The sequence below is a fragment of the Haliaeetus leucocephalus genome, unplaced genomic scaffold, assembly GCF_000737465.1.
Source record: "Haliaeetus leucocephalus isolate CR32 unplaced genomic scaffold, Haliaeetus_leucocephalus-4.0 Scaffold186, whole genome shotgun sequence".
Classification (NCBI taxonomy): Eukaryota; Metazoa; Chordata; class Aves; order Accipitriformes; family Accipitridae; genus Haliaeetus; species Haliaeetus leucocephalus.
This window is the reverse complement of record NW_010972622.1, coordinates 282,345-303,633: the sequence shown is the minus strand read 5'-3', so window position 1 is coordinate 303,633 and position 21,289 is coordinate 282,345. Positions and strand designations below refer to the sequence as shown.

The 21,289-nt window shown below is 44.5% G+C and overlaps 1 protein-coding gene across 2 annotated transcripts in view; it reads right to left on the bottom strand.

Annotated features, from left to right (window-relative positions):
* Nucleotides 1–19,501, bottom strand: part of ATF7 (activating transcription factor 7) — a 52,599-nt gene extending 33,098 nt beyond the window's left edge. The window contains exons 1-2 of one of the 2 annotated variants that reach the window (XM_010565073.1): nucleotides 19,422–19,501; nucleotides 13,552–13,620 (exon numbers count right to left, since the gene is read on the bottom strand). In XM_010565073.1, the coding sequence (XP_010563375.1) occupies nucleotides 13,552–13,599 (48 nt within the window). In that variant the 5' untranslated portion in view covers nucleotides 13,600–13,620; nucleotides 19,422–19,501. Of the gene's footprint in view, nucleotides 1–13,551; nucleotides 13,634–19,421 lie in introns of those variants that run through there. The other variant, XM_010565074.1, reaches the window with a different exon arrangement.
* Between the last annotated feature and the right edge of the window lie 1,788 nt (nucleotides 19,502–21,289).

Below are 21,289 nucleotides of genomic sequence, written 5' to 3'. Positions count from 1 at the left end.
TAAAATCCAGTCCTTTGAATATTTATTCTTACGAATGAGCTTTTTTGAGACTGAACCGCTCGTCTCCCTGTCTGAAGCCCACATTATGGGGGTTTAAGCAGATAAACATGACGGGTGATGCTTTGAATTCCTGTCAATTACTCTAGTGACCGCAAAGCCCTCCCTGTCTATCCCCCAAAATAAACCCCGCTTCTCTGCCTAAAAGCAGCAACTGACACAGCTACACAAGACACATTTACCATTTATAAATAACCTGAAGAAGTTAAGAAGCCAAAAATCTTTAACTGCCCCAAAGACAGACTAATTCAACATTTTGCAAGAACTTCATTTTATGAAATGGTTTAATTTAGCAGGCTTTACTGCTGAGATTAATTTATAGCTTGTTTTGCACTGCTGCAAAACTCTCCCACCCCATCCCCTATACACACACAATTCTTTATTGTCTAGATGTTTACTCTCAGGGGGAATTTTAGGACTTTAATGTTTTTATTGTTTTAATCCAGCATATAAAAAAATTATTTGAGCAAAACAGCTGGTACAAGTGCTTGGGAAGTGGTGGTGCAGTTTCTCAGCTTGCATCATTAAGCAGGTGTTAAATAAACACGATGCCACGCTCCTCCCGAGATTTACCACGGCAGGAGATTTGCAAGGAATCTTTTAAGAATGGCAGGGACGCTACCAAGCCGACAGCTCAGAGTCTCCTGCACGGACCTTTGCTTTTCTGCCAACACACCCAGGACCTGCTTTAGCCTAAATTCCTCCAGACAGTACCACTACGCCAGGGAAGGGGAGAACTGTGGCAAAGAAAAAAATCCCCGCTTGCTACCTTCTGTACACAAAGGGGACTTCTGCAGATAGGCCACGTGCCCTGTTCTTTACGCACAGAGAAGAAAAAGCCCAAAAGGTACTTTTTTCTTTCCGACATGCACATGCTAGTCCTTTGTGTGGCTACAGCATCGCAACCCCCCCAGCGGCAGGATAACGCAGCATTTGCCCAGCGAATCCATCAGTCCTTTACAAATCTCACATTTCCTCACGCGCCAAAAGAGCTACTAGAAATAAATATATTTATTGTGAGCTTTTATACCTCAACCCAAGAACTGACTCTTTAAGAAAGGTTCTCATGCAAAGCAGCAAACCCCAAGGGGAGAGAAATGTTAGCCAAAAACCCCCTAAAGCTTAAAAAAAGCATGACTAGAAATCCCTTCTATGAATAGCTCCGCTTTCATTCTCAGATCTCACATGAAATCTCTAGAAAGGACCCGAGAAATTATGGTTTAAAGGTTTTTTTCCACCCTGCTCTTCAGCAACGAGATGCTCGGGGGGGGTTCTCCCCACAAAGCGCATAAGGACACGGCATGTCCCATTTGCCCGTGTTCCGGCATCACCGCTACCGCCACCGCCACGGCCGGGGAGAGCCGCATCGATCGCCCGACGCGTTGCTTTGCACCAGCAGCCGTGCTGGCCCAGCTGCCGCAGAGGGGCGGAGCGGCCTCCGCCATCCAACAATGCCCGACTTCGGCCCGGCGAGCATCCTTGGGAGAAAAAGAGAGGATTTTAGCTGCCTTTCCAACTACCAAGAGCCATCTCTAGCTGCCTCATCATGTCTTTGCAAAGCTCAGTTGTGTCCTTCTGGGATTAGAGAACTGAATAGGGGAAGCGGGGTCAGGAAAAAAAAAATCCCCTGGTTATTTGGATACTGAAATAAAACCAGGTCACAGGCTTGTTGGTTACTAACAACTCTGTGCAGGGCCTAAGGAGCTGAAGGAAAACATGACACTCTTTCTCCTTGAGACCCAAAGCAGCCTCCTCAGCATCGTTTTTGCTGGGAAAGGAGATGGAAGTCCCAGGCAGAGTCGTCCCTACTTGTTTTTTTTTGTCCTTAAGTGTCAACTTGGCTGGATTTTATGCAAGAAGTTTACAGAAAATCCTGCAAACTCATGAACCTTTTTGAAAATTACACTTATCCATTATGGCATGATAACAATGCCTTTGTCAAAGCTATGTGCAGCATCCGCAATTGGGGAGTAAGTTATCTGTTCATGCAGTAAAATAGAAAGAATTCATAATTTTCTCAGAGATTAGCAGACAGGTACCAAGTGAAGCTTTGAACAACAACAACAACAACAAAAAACCCCCAAACAAACCACAAAACCAAACAGCCTTGTCTTCAAAAGACTGTTTCTAACATAAGGAAATATTTTACTGGCCAAAATAAAGTCCACAGCTCAAAAAAGCCAGGAAAAATTAAATCCTGAGTGTAAGGCAGGCTTTGATTGTACCTTAAGATCTCTCTCTTGTTTCCTAACCAACCCTCCTTCCTCCCTCTAAAACCTCCAAACCCAGTGCCCTATTTCTCATTTGCTTTACAAGGGACAGCAGCTGCCATACAGCAGGGATGAAAAACAGGTTTTGCAGTTCTGGAGATAAGATCACATGAGGTTAAACTCACAAGCCACGGTCAACATGGCAACACTCACAGGTTCACATTCGGCTTCGAGAGTATGCAGCTACCGGCAGCTTTCTGCTCTCATTAAACTCAAGACCACAAGCAAGCTTTTAGATCAGTCTAATTTCAAGTTAATAAAAGAGCCTGGCTCAATTTATGGCTTCGTGCTAGCAGCACATGCAGTTTGCATTTTTGATATAGAGCAAGAGCTTTAGGTAAGGACTGGGCTGAGATTAGTTTGTTCAAAGCAGAAACTCCATGGTCATGAAACTCTTTTAAATCAAAAAGAGAAGTAACCATTCCCTGCAAGTACATGGCCATGTTCCTTTGTGGATATTTTTGCAGCCCTGATCATGTTGCCAAGAAAGGGGAAATGCTCCATCCTCGTTCCCCCACCGCTGCAGAATGTGGAAACCATCCCGTAATCTGGGAATAACGAGGGTATGGGTCAGTAAAAAAACCAAAACAAAACACAAAACAGAAATTGAAATAATAAGAAACCTGTCTGAGAAACTCCAGACCCGATGAGATGGGCTTCAATGGGCTTCGCTGTCCTGCGAGCAGCACAAGCGACTGGTGCTGCCGGTGTGAGATGGGCATGGGGGCTCTTGCATGCTCTGTGAGAGGGGAGGCGAGAACAGCCCTACCCTCTTTGAAATAGCAAGCCCCTGAGTAAAGCGCACACATCACTGGATATTCTGCAAAACCTCCATCCCCTGTCACCGTGCAGAGGCCACTTTTCAAGCAGGGGATGCTCTCCTACATCGATGTCCAGAGTAACGACTGCTGCTGACTTTCCTTCCTGCTGCCCTCAAGTACGTGGCATCAAACAGCCCCAATAAAGGGGGACTGGTAGCCAGGATACGTTCATATTCATATAAATATATATGTAGATATACATATATGACTGCTTATATAGGAACATATCCTGGCGTGCACACTCTCTCTCTGTACATATATATTTATAGTTGCTGAGTCTGCAAGTCACCCATCGACAAGCAGATGGCTTAACAGTCCAGCTTTCCCTGGAAATAAGGCTTGATGCCCCGCAGCGCTACTCGGCGCCCTTCCTCTGAAACGAGGAAGGTTAAACGAAGTTTTAAGCGCCTCTGAAGAAAACCGTGCTGCTGCCTCCAAGCTCTCAGCCCCCCATCTCACTGGCAGGAGGGGCTCCCTTTGCACGGGAGACCAGAAACACACCTTCCCCAGCGCCGCAGCGCAGCGGTAGGTGCATTTCTGATGTGATTTGTGACCAGTTGAAGAATCCTTTGGGAGAAGAGGTGCTCCAAAAGGGCAATTAGATCCATTACTGGCTATTCTATTGCCACATGAAATAGGTTTACTAGTTGTGTGCCGCCTCATATACTCCATTTTTACGCCAAAATGAACAAGTATGCTAATGAAGCGATTGGAGAGCGTGCTTGATACGGCGGCAGCGGACGGCGAGCCAATGCTTTGCAGCACGGCTCATCCTCCGACAGCGTTTTCTTTGACAGGACCTGCATTAAAGCTGGCTTCTGCATATTTTAAGGCGTTATTAGGTATTCTGCAGCCTCGGCACAGCATCTCTAAGACGATAGAGGGGAAAACCATGCAGCTATTTCTTCAAATCCAGAGGTGCTATTTCTTCATTTTAATTGCTGCAGCAGCCAATATGGCTAAGAAATCCTAATGAAGGCTTGTTCTAGAAAAAGCATTCACCAGAACAGAAATGTAGAAGCTATTGCCAACCTCACTGCATCTCCAGAGCAAGAAGTCAAAGTCACAGCCCACATGTTTCTGAGAAAATCTGAACTAGAAAGGAACTAACATGAGTTGAAGGTACTTATCTCCTCTACATACACATTAAACTGATTTGTGCTAGTAAGCAGTTACTTCACACAAAAAAACCTCACGGATATATTTCATCAAGCAAATCTGGGAGGTTTCTAGTGAAATATGCAGCTGAGCCTTATCAAGCATGTCCACTGCGGCTCCCAGAGACCTTTTGCCAGTCATATTCTAGCACTGCATGCGCAGTACACACAGGAGGAGGACACTGTGAGAGCTGAAAATACATGCAATAACAGTTTCCAGATAAATTTTGCTGCAATGCCTGCCCTTTAAGACAGCCTCCTCCCAGAATGGCCTTAGGGGTGGATGTCCCAGCTTGTGGCTGTCCCTGCATAGGAGGGAAAAGCTGCTCTACACACCCAGCCCTTCACACGTGGCTGCAGAAGGCAGAGCAACTCCTGTGGCTCCCACGAGGAAGGAAAGGGAGGATGAGCAACAGTGTGTGCACACACTGTGCTTGTAACATCATGCAGTTTCACCTAGAAACATGTCCAGTTTCCAGATTAAGTTGCCTTCTACCGGTTGGCTTCTTCCGATGAAGACTTTTTAACAAAACCCCTATACAAAACACATCACCCCAGCAGATTAAGGTGAAGATCTCTCGGGTCTCAGCATCCTGCTATCAGCATCCCTGATAACAAAGGCTGTCCTGAGAAGGTATTTGGCAGCAGGATTAAAGCCGGGAAGCTTATTCACCTGCAAAAGGACAGCAGAGAGAGCAAGAAAACCAGCAGGAAAACAGCGAGGACACCATGCAGTAACTGTTACTCTCCCACTGCTAGTTCCACTTTCAAGCCGGCCATATGCCAGTACAGGAACCAGGTGTTGCAACAATCTCTGCATCTGTGGCACTGCAGCAAACATCCAGGGGTTATTTTTAAATGGCAGCATTTCACATGGGGAAGGGGGGGGGAGGAAAGAAAGGCAGCAAAATAAGAGGAATTAGCAAGTCCAAGAAAGGGGGCAGGAATGAAAACCAAGCCCCACACGCTGGGTGGGGTGCAACAGCTGCACAGCACCATCCTGCCCCGTGGCACGAGGCCATCGCCTGGCACCAGCGCTAATAAAAAGGGCATTGGGGATGACTGCAGCCTGGAGCTGCGACAGCAAGCGCGCCCCTCCGGGAGGGGGGAGAAGACTGCGCAAAGCCCTTGCAAAAGAAAAGCCTTTTTCCTGCAAGGACGGCTCTCCGAGCCGTCCTTCTGCAGCACAAGGGGCTTCCAGATTCATCACAGCCAGACCGGCTGCTCGGTCCCCAGCTTTCCAAAGTGCCCTGAAAGGCTGTCAGCATGTGCTGAGAACACCAAAGCAGCCATCACGCTAAAAGCACAACTCCTAATTAATACCTAATCAGCCAGAGGGGATGCAAACATGTTTTCCTGCAAAGAATGAACCACCGGCATTTCACATTATTAAAAGTTGAGTCTTTGGCAGAGGCTTACACGGCAGTTTCTTCCCAGAGCCGCAGGATTTGTGCAGAGGTCCAGCGAGTCCTTTGGCATTCAGGCTCTTATTTAGAAAAGAGGAATTTGGAAAGCTGTCCAGACCCATTTCCATTTGACAGACAAGTGTCTGTGTCGGTTCAGCACTGTACACGTGCTTCAAATGCAAAGCAGAGCTGGCATTCTCAGAACTGGCAATGAATCCCAGCCATAGGAATGATAAAGATTTTAACTTACAGGAAATGCTGCTATTAAATAATATTTAAGTCTTAATTATATTTTAAAACAGCCATTTTATAAAAAAAGAAGTTCTATTATAGTGCTTTTGTAGTTAAAGGTCTGTCAACATTTCCATTTTAAACCTTCATTTCTAGGGGGTTTATAATTTGGTCATAAAAATTCATTCTAGGCTGGAACTTGGCATACAGGGGCTCAGCCTAGGAGCAATATTTTTTATTATCCAATTTGGTTTAAATTGGTTTGGCCGTTTTTAAGTTATAGGAGTGTAAAAAATAAACGTTTACTGGTTTCAGATGCCTTCTCAAGCTTATTATTATTCAAAATTAGCTTTCCCCTCCCCACCTCCAAAAATACCTTCAGCAAGAGGTGGGAGATATCATTTTACTCTGCTGACAATACATGAGTTACAATTCAAATTAATTCACTTCTTTTGATGCTAACTACCTCAAGAGTTACTATAACCAACCACTACTTTTACACGGACCCATTACATACTGTAAACGCTTGGAGATTTGTGTAGCATCTGCCATTTTGTGCTTGATGTACAGGTACTGCAGCTGTAAAGGCCTTAATTTGAAATAAATAATTAACTCTGGAAACCTGCATTCCTGTAAAATAATAGAAGACCTTTAACCAAGATGTTTCTCTGTTGAATTTTATTTCAGCTGTGGCAGCTTCAAATAAAAAGCTGCAGATGTGAAGCAAGCAGGCGTATACAGCTAGGAATTCCTTGCCACAGAGCTTCAGACGTTTCCTTCAATTTAAAAAACAGAAAAGAAACTCTAGTTTATGGCTCAGCTCTTCAAATCACTTGGGTGCAGTAGGGACACAACATATACGTGACTTTGCATGCTAACTACAGACAAGGGGTATCTGTGCCCAAGCATAACAGAAAGCTCAGAAGATTTTATTCTCGATCCATCATTAACATCCACAATTTTTCATTTTAATATTTGATTGGTAGCTGGGGGCATCAGCTGCAGCTTGACCCCAACCCTTTTGTGCATGCAGGTGAAGTCTTGTGCTGCCTGGGGCCACCTGCAAGGGCTCGCAGGCGGATGGGATCTGCTTCCCGTGTGATCCAGCCCTTTGCTTGGGTCCCCTGGTGACACACGGCATCCAGCCCCACGACATCGTGGTGTCCAGGTCACCTGGGGGCCCCTGGAGCCGAGACCTGATGTCGATCGTGCCACATAACCCTGGAAGGGGCAGTTGCAAGTCCTGCTCTTGCTTGCCACCCTCACCAGCCCTATCCAGCTTTGGCGATTAGCATTATCCACCCTGCTCCACAGAAGCCATTCTCCTGATTAATAAGCCTCCGATTTCCAAAGACATAACGGCTCCTACCTCATTAAATCAGTGGGTGTTAGGAGTGTGAATTCTTTAGGAAAAACACCCTACGCCTGTGTCCAAGTCCAGTCCCACTCAGTTTTCGTGCCAGGACAGTAACAATTTCTACTGGAGGACAGGGTGTCATAACTCTGCTTAATAACCATTTAAATTCCTGTTTGCTCTAACAGCAGGTAGCCAATTGGGCTGAAGTTTCTCAAAGATTCAATTTTAACTCTCTGAATTTCTTAGGCAGTTTGTCTGGCTTCCCTTCATAAGCTTCAGGAACAAAGTCTCAGGAGGCAGACTCTAAGGAGGCTGTTAAATCAAAACACAAGTATTTCTTTCTGTATATGCTCATATTCAAACCGAACACATTCGTGTCCTGCGCATGCGTGGTCCTGGCAAGGGCTGGCAGCAAGCTCCAGCAGGGCTGAGACATCCCTTTGGATTTTCTCAGATAAGTAAAGGAGGCTCCCGGCAGCTTCGAGACAGGGAATATTTTCTTACCTTTTGCTTCACGCCATAACTGGAAGGAAAGAAGGACGGTAACAAAGCAAACCTTTGAAATTATCGCAAAAGAAAGACGCTTTGTTGTAAAGTAAATGGGCATGGGCACTTTCTTCTTCCCACCTCTGGACTGCTCTACACGCCTGTCTGCTTGCTTCACTATATTATTCTGCCTCTCTTAATCACAATAGCTTGTCTTGAACGATCTGTTTCCACTGAGGACATTCAGCCACTGACAGACCTGCAGAGACAGGGACAAGACTCCTTCCTCACACTGGTGGAGCTGGTCCCTACCTGAAACTGGGATGGAGATACACCGGTACAAATCACAGCTCAGGCTGCTGACAGCAGTAACTCCATGGCTGGAAATCCCACAACAAACCTCCAAGAGGCCAAGGGACTGTGCATGTCCTGGGCAACTCGAAAGTTTGAACTGTGACAAGAAGAGCTCACTGCTTCTTGGAAAGAGAAGAGGGCCATTTTTTCCTCTCTACACCAGGACTCATATAAAAAGAATAATCTATATTCATTTGGATTATACAAGCTACAAAACACACCTTAGCTTCAGTTCCACATTTAACCAATCGCAGAAGCCATTTGTTGCCTCGTATATTACAAAGCAATAGAGATTTAAGGGATAATGGTCATGGCAGCAGAGTATACAAAGCAATAAACTGCTTTTGAGGTTGGTTAAATGCCAAGTGATGCTGAGGCCTCAATGCCATAAACATTATTTCTATTATATGACAAGATAAGAGGATACAATAAACCACAAAGAAGAAAAATCATTTTCTGGCCTCGTGAAAGTTCTGGGCTTCACATTTCTCGGACACTGCACGAGCATCACCTCAGTGGCATGGGTTTAAGGGGAATAAATTGTTAAATTAAGGGTGGGTTTAAAAAAGCAAACGATTGTTTGAGGAAATGGCCTGTATAACTGTAGTACTGGAATTAGGGCCTGAGTGATGATTTGTGTCACTTATAAAAAGTGAAATGGTGTGGAGTGGGGAGGCAGGGGCTAGGGTAAGTCCTGGTCCCAGTAGAATACATTCAATATTATGGCTCCTCCATTAGTTTGGGCAACAGGAGTGGACCAAACAGTTTTATTAATAAAGATGTTCCTCCATTATGACACTTCATAAAGCCTTAAGCAACCAGCGTTCCTGAAGCCTTCAGGAGAAGAGCAGAAGCAGCACAACTGTTGGAGAGGCACCTCTATCCACCAATCTACATTTCACACTGCCAGCTTGCCTCCTCAAATCACCCATCAGGCACCCTGAGAAGGGTCTAACAGTTTTATAAGGGAGGATATACAGCCAGACTTTGAGCAACTTCCCTCTGCCATCACTAGCTCACGGTAATCAAGCAGCACCAGAGCATCCGAAGCCCCCTCCTTCCTTCCAGACCTTTGCTCTAGATGCCTTAGACAGGATGGCCGAAGTTTTAATTACCCTGTGTTAATGAGTCAGAGCTGTCTCATTATATAGACTTAGTTAATACCTTTCAACTTTAATGGCAATGCTGAAGTTTACAGCTAACACTTGGTTGCACTAAGGCTGCCTTTCATCACTCAGTATGTTTTAAATGGGATTAGAAGATTTTAATAATGATTAGCAGCGCACACCACCCCCAGATTAGTTTCACTTAACAGATTCAATGAAAGCCTTACTTGAGGCACTGCTCTGCATCCTCTGCAGACATTTTGGAGGCAGGGGCCTGCCTCTACCTCCCTTCTTGCCTTCAGACAGCGGCATGGGAGGGCCACGTCCCTGCTGGAGAATAGCTCTTGTCCCTCTGTGCAGAGGGGGCCAGGGAAAAATGCGTCACCTGTCCTCTTAGAGAAGAAACCAGATAAATGACCTTGAGAAGAATCTTTTTTAAAAGCAGTATATATGTGGCACATTTAGAAGTCAGCTGTGTCACAGCAGACTCACTGTTGGGAAGTGATCGCGTACAGGATCCAAAAATAACAACCATTAAAGACCTAGCAACCAAAACATGTTTACATACCCACTGAAAGCCCACTAGCTGTGATGATATGGGGGGTACAGCAAGATCTGCTTATCTATTTTCGGTGGCCATTCCCTCTTCCCCCTCCTCACTTCCCTGAAAAGTTAGCTTTACAGCCTTTTTCTACATAGAAACAGTGAAGGAAAAGGAGGACAACGGGGCATACAGCATAAAAGACAGGGCTGGTACCAGCTACAGAGGGAAAGAGGCAGCTAATGGTTCAAAGAAATTACACCAGGAAGCAAAATAACTTTTTTTTTTCCCTTTAAACTAAATGGGGGAAATCACCACTAGCTTCACAGTAATTGTCTCCAGTCTCCTGTTCAAATTAGTTTGGCTCTGCTCTACCTTCTCCTTCTCCCGTGACCTCCCATGCTACTGCATGTCTCAACGCAGCATTTGCAAGAGGCAGATCACTAATTTTAGCAAGCGGAAAAGGACCAGGCGATTTGTCCCCATGCCCACTGCCCCAACTGACAGTGAAATCCAGAAGCCCATCCCATCTTGCTCAGGACCAAAGCAGCCTGTTCCTGTGCAGCAGGAGCAGCCCACCAAAACCTAAGTGCACTCCTCAAACAGGGGAACACCCAAAAGAGCAGGAGTCTGCAAGGATAAAAACACACCAATGGATCGGGCACGGGATCAAAGGTTTAGAAATGAGAAAGGAACAGAGATGCTGGAGCCATGGTGGTGAAAGGACCCAGCGTGCCAGGCGTTATCCCAAAAATGTTGACCCTGATAACCCAAGAGGCTCAACAGTCACCGACACCCTCCCATTCAAAATGGCTTTTTTCCTAAGCAAAATGCACCCAAAGGTCTTAGAGAATCAGGAAAAAAGGCTGAATCCTGCAAGCAAGTCTCCCTTCTCCAGTGCCAGCCACAGTTTGGCTTGCTTTTGAGCTGGGAAAAAGCCTCCCATGCTATAAGCAGTAACACAGCACCACTTAGGCGTGCATTTGTGTGCCTGGGTGATTACCTTAGAGAAAGCTCAAAACTCTGGATCATACAGACTCTGATGGGAGCCATAGGCCCTCAGCACTTGTGGGAAGGTCAGGATGTTTCTGAAGCAGATCACACAGAGATGACTGCCCCTTTTTGTTCCCTGTGTTTGAAGACAAGGGTCTTGATCTTTGGGAATGAGGGAATGAACCGAGATAGGTGCAGTCCCCTCTGACCCTTATTAAGGCTTCACTAACATGAGTCCACACGAAGAAGCCATTTCTGATGGGATGATCCACAGTGGCTTGTCAAGGGTCAGGGTTTAGTGCCAAAAGGCAGCACAAGTTGCTGGGGAAACAATGCAGCACACGCTTCAGAGGTCGAGCCCTGCCGACAGCTGCTGGCCACCACCAGCCTCCCAACTTCAAATTCGGATTTATTTTTTATATTCAAAGCTACCAATTGTGTTATCCTGTCCAGCTCATGCAATGATCCAATTTTACTCCACTTGCCCCAGGAAGCACAACTCATCGAACATTCATTTTAGTTGATGATCGTTCCACAGCCGTCTGTACAGCTCTTGGGAACCACTGTGCTTCCACAGCAGTACTGCTGCGCATTAGCGGTGAGCAGAATTTGTAAAGGCTCTTAAAAACCTTCAACGTGAAGCTGATGTACAGAAACAGGACAAAAAATGCATGTAAGACATTAGGACTTACAGGGAGAGACTCAGAGCTCCACGTATTTAGTTAGTCTGAAGGACTGTTAAGGGATGACTTGATCAGTCAGCAAACACCTACAGACATCAGAAATTTGATAGGAAGGATCTTCTGTTTAACAAACAAAAATTAACAAGATCCACAGCCTGGAAGCTGCAGCTGAACAGGTTTAGACTGGAAATAAGGCATAATTTTTCCTCACCAGTGAGAGCAATTAACTATTAGAACAACTTAACCAAGGGCTGTGGTGAATTTTCCATCACTGGAAATATTTTAAATCAAGCTTGGATCATCATTATTTAATACATGCTCTGGTTTGAACAGGTATTGAAGGACGTTCTAGGAAACTGTGCACGAGGTCAGGTTAGATCACAATGAATCATACCGGTATGAATTACCCGGATTCTAACATTTCAATATTAACATGAAGAATTGTCAGAATTACCCATAAGCAGCAGTCTGGAACAGCGAAAGGAGGAAGCAACCACCTTTATATGTCATTTGTGGGAGATTGTGGGAGATTAAATTTAAATACATTGTTGTTTGCCTTAATTGCTTGTTTGAATCCGATTTTAAGGTTGTATGATTGAAGTCCTCACATCATTAAGTGCTCAAATACAGCTAATACATTTTATAAATGACTTGCACAATTTCACAGGCAAAGAAGTTCAAGATAAAAAGCAGCCTACAAAAAAAAAAAAAGGAAGATCACCTGCAAGTGGATAGAAAATGCTTCAGATGAGACTAGTGCTAGAATGATCAAAAAACTGAGAAGTCCTAACTGTGTGTTTTTAAAGAGCCCCAGTCCCCAAGAGTTACCAGATGAGATTTTTGACCCATTTCTGTGCTATAAAAATAAATGCGTCACAGAATTCACATGCAGTCTCAGAGGACATGCCCTGGGGATGCAGAATTATCTTTAATTGCAATTGAGAGACCCACAAGTGGCATTAAGATATTAAATACACTGAAGAATTGGGGGGGGAGATGGGAGAGGGGGAGTACCCTGGGATCGGTTAGAGCTCCCAAACGCGTCACAGCCATAATAGTTTGGCAACCCGACATCCAACGGTTGCAGCCAGGAAAACAAAGTGTGTGCACTTCACTAAATATCTAATTAAAAGCCACAATTCTACCCCACCCCTTCCCCTAGAAAAGGCATCTTAGCATTTTGAGGTTCAAACACTTCAGAACAGACAATCCCAGTTCTCCCTGGACTCTGCACAGGGCTGTACTTCCACAGAAGCCCCAGTTTCTAATAGCTCCCATTCAAATAGCCCCAGCAGTAATTGCACAATTCCCCTGTTCCTCCCATTAATGCAGCATGTGAGTCGCCAAGACACTGTGCCACCGAGTGCCAGAGAAACCCTAAGCTTGGCTTTGGGAAAGCACTATCTTTATTGCAGAACCAAGCAAAATGCAACGGAAAGGTGCCTTCCCAGGCAGGTGAGCCTACGAGAAAGGTTGTATGCCTGAAAAGGGGATGTGACTCATTCAAAGCAATAATCGTTTGCCCTAGGAAAGCGAGCAAAAGTTTTGCAAGGCCATAGCCAACTCTAGCATGCTGTCCATGGAGGAAAAATTCACAATGGTTTGGGTGTTGGTTTTTTTTGGTGGTTTTTTTTTTTTTTTTTGCATGCCCAAAATAGACTACAGCAGTTTGGGGTTCACGTAACACAAACCATCGACTGTCACATTCTCAGCTGCTTTACAGAATATGCTACAGCAGCTAACTCATCCCGACAGAGAACGAGTATCTGTCCTTTGGTTAAATAGCCTTGAAAGAAGATGAGCAATGTTATCAGAAAACATTAACAAGAGATCAGCATGTTTTCTCTGGGCTGCGTGGGTCTCATGGAAAACACCAGCAGAATAACAATACGCCACAAAGCAAGGCAGATTTCATTACTTTGGAGTGCCTGCACTTGCTCATAACCTGGATTTACACACTGCAAATCCTCTGATCTGATTACCTCCAGTGATCACGTAAAACACCGGCTTTAAACTCTTTGCCTCAGTGATAAAACAGCCACTTTGATTCACAACGACACATTCACAATAAAGTATACTGTAAACGTACCTGTCCACAGCCAGGGGCATTGCACACAAACGGCCTGTCGTCTCCCATATTTCATGCAGCTGAGCTAAGCTGAGGAGAGAGGAGAGAAGAGGAAATTGTTAAATAAGCTAAAAAAATTAAAAATATCAAGAGCAGAAGCTGCCCTTTGCAGGGCTGTAATTAATCAACGCCACGCTCACAGGGAAGGAGGATCTCTTTGTGCCCCAGACACGATCAGGGAAGAGAAATTAATCCAACCCAAGTTTAAATAAGACTTTGGAGGGCCCAGTCAATTTTTCACGTATGAAGAGAAAGCGCTGCATCACAGCTAGAAGAGCTCACTGGTAACTGTGACAAAGTGAGACAGTATGGGCTAATGGGTAGGAAAGGGACAGGAGTTTTCCACACTTGTGCTCCCACCAAGGCCCACCACCAATTCTCCAGAGGATCAAGGGACTTTCTGCATCTCAGTGTCACCACCTGCAAGATGGGGACAACACTCATCTCTTGGAAAGGACTGGCCGGTGCAGCAAAGACCTACGAAACACCCCCCCCGATGGAGGGTGTCGAGGAAGGGCACAGCCTGCTTCACCCTCCCTTAGTATTTACAGTAGAAAGTACAGACACATAAGCAAAGACAGTGACAATCTACAGGAAAAAAAAAAGAAAAGTGCAAGCAAGAAGCGATCAAATAAATCCAAGTCCTCTCTATGTACAAGTTATATTTTCAATGGGAGAGAACTAAAATTTGTCATTTAATTAATTAAGGGATTATAGGAGTGGTGCTCCGTTTTACAAGGCAATAATCTGGCTCCCTAGTGGGTAAACTACAAGGCTGATGGCAGGGGTAGTTTATCACAGATTATAGCCAAGGATAACAAAACACTCAGTCCTATTATGCTACAAGTGAAGCTATTCTTATTAATAAAAAATAAGAGTAAATAAAGTAACCCCCACCACCTCAAATTCAAGAAATAATGGTTCCCTCCACCCACTGATATTTTTATAGCAGGATTTTAAAAAGCTATAATAAAGCAAATGCTATCTCTTCAGGGGGTTTACTGTGCGAACATGTTCTGGCTGTTCATGTTGCTTCCAGCATCTCTTACTCCAAGTTCAGCACTTGGCTTCAGAGACTCATGTCAGCCTGCTAAAGCCAAGAGCAGAAATGAAACCAGAACGCAGCCAAAATGCATTCACGAAGACACAGGCTCTTTTAGTTAGCTTTTTGCATTTCTAACCATTAATACACGCACGCACACACACACACACTGAGCAGCAGTGAGAGGGTGGGGAGAGTTGTTATTTTTAGGAGCTATATGAGAAAGTGCTCCAAGAATGCAACATAGCAGCAGAGGGTGAATGCATGTGCTACAGAAAACAGTCCCCTTTTCAATAAAAGCAAAAGACACAGAAATCAATTATTGCTTAATATGAAAAAAAGATTATTTTTCTATTAACATGTGCTAGGGCAGTGTGCAGCTAAAATGGGTGGCTACAAGAGGTGGAATTCCCCTCCCTGAGCGTGGCTCAGCCGCACCACACAATAGCAACAACCAAAAGCTATGAGAAAGTAGCTGCCAGTTCTTCTCCCACAAAAAGGGGAGAGAAGTCCACAACACTAGACTATGTTTGGATTTATTAAGCAAAACTCCAGGGCCTATGCAAACAAGAACTCGCAAAGGATAAATAGCCCTCTCACAAATGGAACAGGCAAGCAGCCAAAACGCTCCCTCGCATAGGACAAGCGTAATAATAAAGGCAATAAAGATGGCCAGGAACATCCACCCACCACAGCAGCCCCCCAGAAAAGCACACAGAAGTGACATGGGGCTTGCAGAACTGGAGAGTGGTGTGGCAGGAGACAACAGCAGCTCTATGTCTTCACTAGGAAGATTAAACCCTGGCGAAGACTAGCCTTGAGGTGACACGGGTACAGATGACACCAAGATGAGTCTGAATGAGGACACATTAAAAAGATAGGACTCTTCGTACCATCCTCCTGAACTTCTAACAAAGCTTCAAATTGGGAACTTGAGAAACCAAAATACTGACCCATTGTTCTTGCCTGCTAAACAAATGGGATCTCACCTCCACCTGATCCTCCTCCAAGAGGAATCTCCTTCAGGCCCTGAAGTAGCTGACTTACATGCACCTGCTGCATCCTAACAGTGGACATACGAGCCGCTGTCATGACCTGCTCTGGAGGCACAGAGAAGCCCAGGCTTCCTCAGGAAGTTTTAACATGCAAAAGCAGCCTCTAGCAAGGAGGGATGAAGAGGTCAAACCTTCTTGTAATAGCAAACCACTGCTCAGATCAACTCCCTGATACTGCAAAGAAGAGAAGCACAAAACTCATTAAACACTTTTTATCACCTTCAGTCAAGGTCCAAAAATATTGCACCTAAACCTTCCACTTAGCTGCACAAAAAGCTACAGCTCTGAATGAGTCAAGAGACAGTGCTTAGTCCATCACCCACTCCTAGCAGAGGGCAGCCTACTAATTACTATTCTTTCTGTAAGAAAATAACAAGAGAAATCAGATCAGACACAAAGGAAACTCGATGACTGCTATTTTACCATCACCTCTGCAGTATGGTGGCAGGTAAGACTATGGTTATCAGGATACAGACCAAATAAAAGTCAAGAATTGTTGTCTTGGTCAACCTGGACCTTGTTTTTCCCCCTCCCAACGGTCAGACTGTGACCAGTCTCACTTTGCGCCTCTCTTCCTTGTTGATAAGAGATAAGGATCTGTCCCACAGCTCTCAGCACGGCCAAGGCTCCCAGGAGCTGCAGTCAGTGTTGTCTATCAAGCTGAAGGTAGAAGTGAGAGTCGTTAGTTCCAAATTTCTTAATCCCTATTTAGTCAATGATTTGTGCAGGCTTTGACAAGTTGGTTACCTGCCTACAAAGTGAGGGGCAGAACTTTGCACTTGTGGGGGCTCACAGGTTCATGTTTGAACAGCGCTTTGACAGTGTAATTAACACCAGGAATGACCATGCTTACAGCTAGCAAGCTAAGCGCGTGGCCATGTGAGAGCCTGAAAGCTCCTCTCCGAGTCCTCACAGCCAGGTATGCTGGTGAACTGCTCTACAAAGGGAGCCTGGGGCATCAGACTTTACAGTTTGTTCTCAAACTAACCACAAAAATCAGAAGTCCTCTGCCAGTCCAGCACCGCATTCAGCAATTGTCAAGTGATTAAGCAGCTCCAAGTTAAAAGCTATGGTATTGAGACAGCAGCAAAGTCACAAAACTTTAAAGGACAGTTGTAATGCCCCTTGCTGTCAAAGTCAGGCTGGTGCTGGAAGTATTCGAAGACTGTTTAAATCACCCTCCTACGTTTAAGCTCGGTTGTGTGGGATGAGGTTGGGGATGTGTTTATTCCATCAACAAACAAGTCTTACTGTTAAACATGCAGCATAATTATTATGGAGGGAGACTGCTGTATTTCACAGGGCAGCCAACCCTATGCTTTTTTAATTAACACAGGTCAAAGATCTGTCCTTACCGCTGTCACTTAAGTGGCCTGCTGCCTTCACCAATATGAAGAACTTTGGGGTCTCTCTAGCTCATATTTATGCTTCTGATGCATATAAAAGCTATTTGAGAAATTAAAGAAATGGATCAGCTGTCACTCCTGGGGCTTTGATAACACTAACTGAAATGGAGAGCAGAAAAAACAAAACAAAAACCCAATGGCATTTCAGGCTGCCTGCCAGCTACTTCTGATAGCATAACAAGCAGCTCTATTAAAAAAAATCGGAACCAACACACTGCAAAAACCTCAGTTTACTTGATCTTGCAAAGTGTCAGGAGGATTCACTCATTCTTTAAAGAAAGATTTAGCTGCTCATTCACTACAGAATATGACTGGTATGTACATACATGTGCTCAGATTTATATCTCATTTAGTCAGGATAAATTGCTTCAATAAATTCTATTCTTAAGAACAGGCAGAATAAGCAGATGATTGGATACTGGGAACACATTCTCATTCCTCTTCCTGCAGCCGCGGGACAGTATTTCACTGTTTTGATGATTTTTAGCATGTTGGAAACAGCAAGGGGAAGCAGAGAAATGCAGACAGATTACTGAAGCGTGCTTCAAAGTTCTGTCAGCACAGACCTGACAAGCAGCTGCTGTCTCACGGAAAACTGAAGAGACATTTTCAACCAAAATAGACTGTGCTCAAGTCTGTATGAGTTTTTCTCTCTCTCTTGCCTTATTAGCTGATGCAAATAACCTACAGGCTGTCTGTAAAAAGAAGTAAACCCAAAGCGCACTTCGCAGCAGTCTCAAGTGTGTTGTGCTAATAATCAGGCACCCCTTGGAGTTTGTACAGGGTATTTAAGAGTACAAATTTTCTGAAGACTAGCTTGCATAGAGCAGCACTCTCAACAGGAGCAACTCCTCTGGAGCACGCACAGCATGCAGAAAAACAGAATAAACATGAGCTTTGCATCCAAGAGTGCATCTGCTCTGTTGTGGATCTCATTCCCACCTTCAACCTCAACTTTAACGTCTCAAAGCAACTGCAGCATCACAAGAGAATGTTTGCAAAGCCGGACAAGTGTAGCGAGGACAACAGCCACACTTCACCATTTCTCCAGCACTGCTTATTCAAGGGTGTCAGCACCGACAGAGCAATGACGACTTTTTCCTGAAGTTAATCTTGTTCTTGATTTGTTGGGGATATTGCCTCTTCCTACTTCTGGCAAGAAGATAAATGAGAACTATTATGTGGAGTGGTTCTGTGCATGCCAGGATGCTGGGCTGACATGAAGCTGACACAGGAGGCACGTGTTGTGATAGCATCCGAGAGACGAGGGGCTCTTCTCCAAACAAAGTAAGGCAGAGCGCCAGAGCAACGTTCACCCGAGTCCTGTTCCCAGCTCCATCACTACCCTGTGCTGTGGTCCTGGGTGACCGACTTATGATTGCTTTGCAGCTAGAGAAAACAAACCTTCTAGAGATTAAATGCATACCCACATAGGCTCCACTTACTCAACTGCTCCATGCATGGCATTTGCAGGGTATTTAAAGATATTTAAGATATTTAAAGTTTTGATTCCACGAGGAACTCATGCGCAAAGCCTTTTGTGAATTCAGGTCCTTAGCTGGGAGGGATCGCATGCATTTTTTAAAAGGAAAAAGTAATCAAGTCACAGCTGATGTGTAATAAAGTTAAGTATTTTGCTGTGTGTGCTATGAGGCAGCATGTTTTAAATGTCCATTAACAAGAGAGCATTTTGGGCAGCCTGAGGCCTTACTGATAGCAGAGGGCTTATATTAAGTTCAAAAGAATTACAAGACACTGTTTTGGAGATGATTATTGGTCTGATGAAGAAAGAATTGGAGACAATCTACTTTGAGGCTTTGGAAAATCTGAGTCAAGAGTGTGAACATGGTGGCGCGGACGCCACATCAATTTTGTTTGCAATACACCAAGCATGCTGCAGATTGCTTAATAAATAATTCAGTCAGCAGACCCACCTGAAACTTGCTGGAAGAATTCCCTTGTGAAGAGTCAAGAGAATTAAAAAAGAAAACCCTCAAACAAATCAAAATATCAAATTAGCACCTGCAGAACTCAACCCATACAAAATCCCCTTAGAACCATGGAGACTCATAAATGAAAAATCTATCACGGGCTGAACCTGGGCACAAGAGCTTACTCTGAGCGATGAAGAAGGTGGCAATTCGCCCCTGTAACAGGCATTAGGAGACCTACAGGCTTTGTTACAGCTACACAAAGAGACTACTTACCACTTTTGAACCGTTTTGTCTTCTCAAAGTTTAAACCTAACAGAAGGCGGCCTTCTCCACATTTCCAAATATATACCTATTACCTTAGATCAAATATATGTAGAACTATGTTTTAACTAACCTGTTTGCAATGCCTGGTGTAGACAGGATCGACTGTAATCCAAGGTAGCCGTGAGGATCCCTAATCTAGGCAAGTCCCTGCAAAGGGAAGGCAGACAGATGGAAGTGTTGAGTTTTGCCTGCAGCACCAGTGCCAGCACAGGCAGATTACATGCTGTGATGTTTTCTGTGCCTCCTCCTAAGTGATGGAAGCAGAAGAAAAGGGTCTTCCCAAAGAGCTGTGTAAGGCCACGGTCAGAGCTGGACAAGCCTTTGCCAATTTTGTGACGACAAAGCATACTGTAATTTGGAGGAGATTCACAAACCCCTACTACCACCATTTTAGGGATGTAAAGCTCCACATACTTTTCAAATGGGCGCTTTGGAAGTTGCTTTGCTATTATTCTTCCTTATGACTTTTCACAGAAGTCTGCCAGGAAACGAGAGAGTGCAAATGAATTGCTGGGATGGGAAGCAGGAAGGGGGTCCAGTCTATGACCTTCTACTTGAGAGTCTTTTTAGTAGACAGGTCATTTCCCCCAGCCCAGGCCCTCCCTCTCTTGCACATAATTCTCCCCAGTCTAACAGGACAGTTCTGCCTTTTCCCACCATTACTGCTGAGTTTCTCTGTCATTCCTTTTCTCCACCAAAATCCACGCATGCACACACCTTACTCATCCCAATCCCCTACCGCCTCCCTGCATAAGGGCATTAGCTGGCAGGTACATTAAACACTAACAAAAGGTATAATTTTAAACTTGGCAATGAACCACAATCTAGGTATGAAGTTCTAGAGGGGTTAAAAGTGATGCCTAGGTTTGTATATAGACAGGATGATGCTGTCAAATTAAAATATGTATTTTACCCATCTAAACAGGCTCTTGGTACTCCAGCAAGAGCTAGAGGGGAAAAGGCTGCAGGTATCCAATGAAAGCTGAAACCTCCCCTTCCCATCCAAATGAACTGAGCTGCCCGTCAGATCCTCTATTTAGGATGAAGAACTTGACTGGGACACTGGTCTGGGGATAAGCTGGTTTTTCTTACCTCGATAATCAAAATTTCCTCTTATTTAAAAGTTTAATTCTTCCTGCAGATACTAAAGTCAGCCCATATGCTACTTTCCCCCTGGTATATCAGTCCATAAACTGAAGTGGTCCCAAAGCATGTTAACTAACCCATTAAGAAAAAACTAAGCCCGTTATCCTAGTCTAGACAGACACCTAGGGGTAATATTTTAACTCCCTTAAAAGGAATTAGACATATTACATGCATCAACAACAGCAATGAAAGACCAGCCTTCCTGAAAAGGATTTCCCCCAGGACATGTGTTGGTACCTCATGGAACCCATTTTAAAAACTTCAATTTGGAAACAGTTTAGGAAGAGACATGAGAAGCAGGATACATGTTTTCAAAAGCACATTTGGCATTTATGGATCCTTTCATTCAAGATGCTCTATATCCTTTCAAGATGCACTATTTTAGCTTTACAGAGGAAAAGCGTTTCTGAGGTATGCCCGTAGCCACAGGACAAGTCATGGTTTTGGTTGGCAGCATTAGCCTGATGCCACAGAAAGGGCCACAGTCACACTCTTAATTGTCTTTAGTATTGTTACCCACAGCCACACTTTCACAAGCACACATTACCACAAATATCCCACACCCTAGCAGTAAGTACACTCGATTGCCCCAGTATGCATCAGGATCCAGGTATGAGCAGGGTTTTTGTGTTTGTGAAGCTTTTAGAGACCTGTTCCAGTTGAATTACTGACAAGTAGCTGAGGTCTGGAAGCGGTCTCAAGCCCAGATTTGTAAATCTGAGTCATGCCTCTTCTGGTTTGAAAAAGTCATGAGCAACTGGCCCTTCATCCCCTCCGAGGACATTGCTAGGT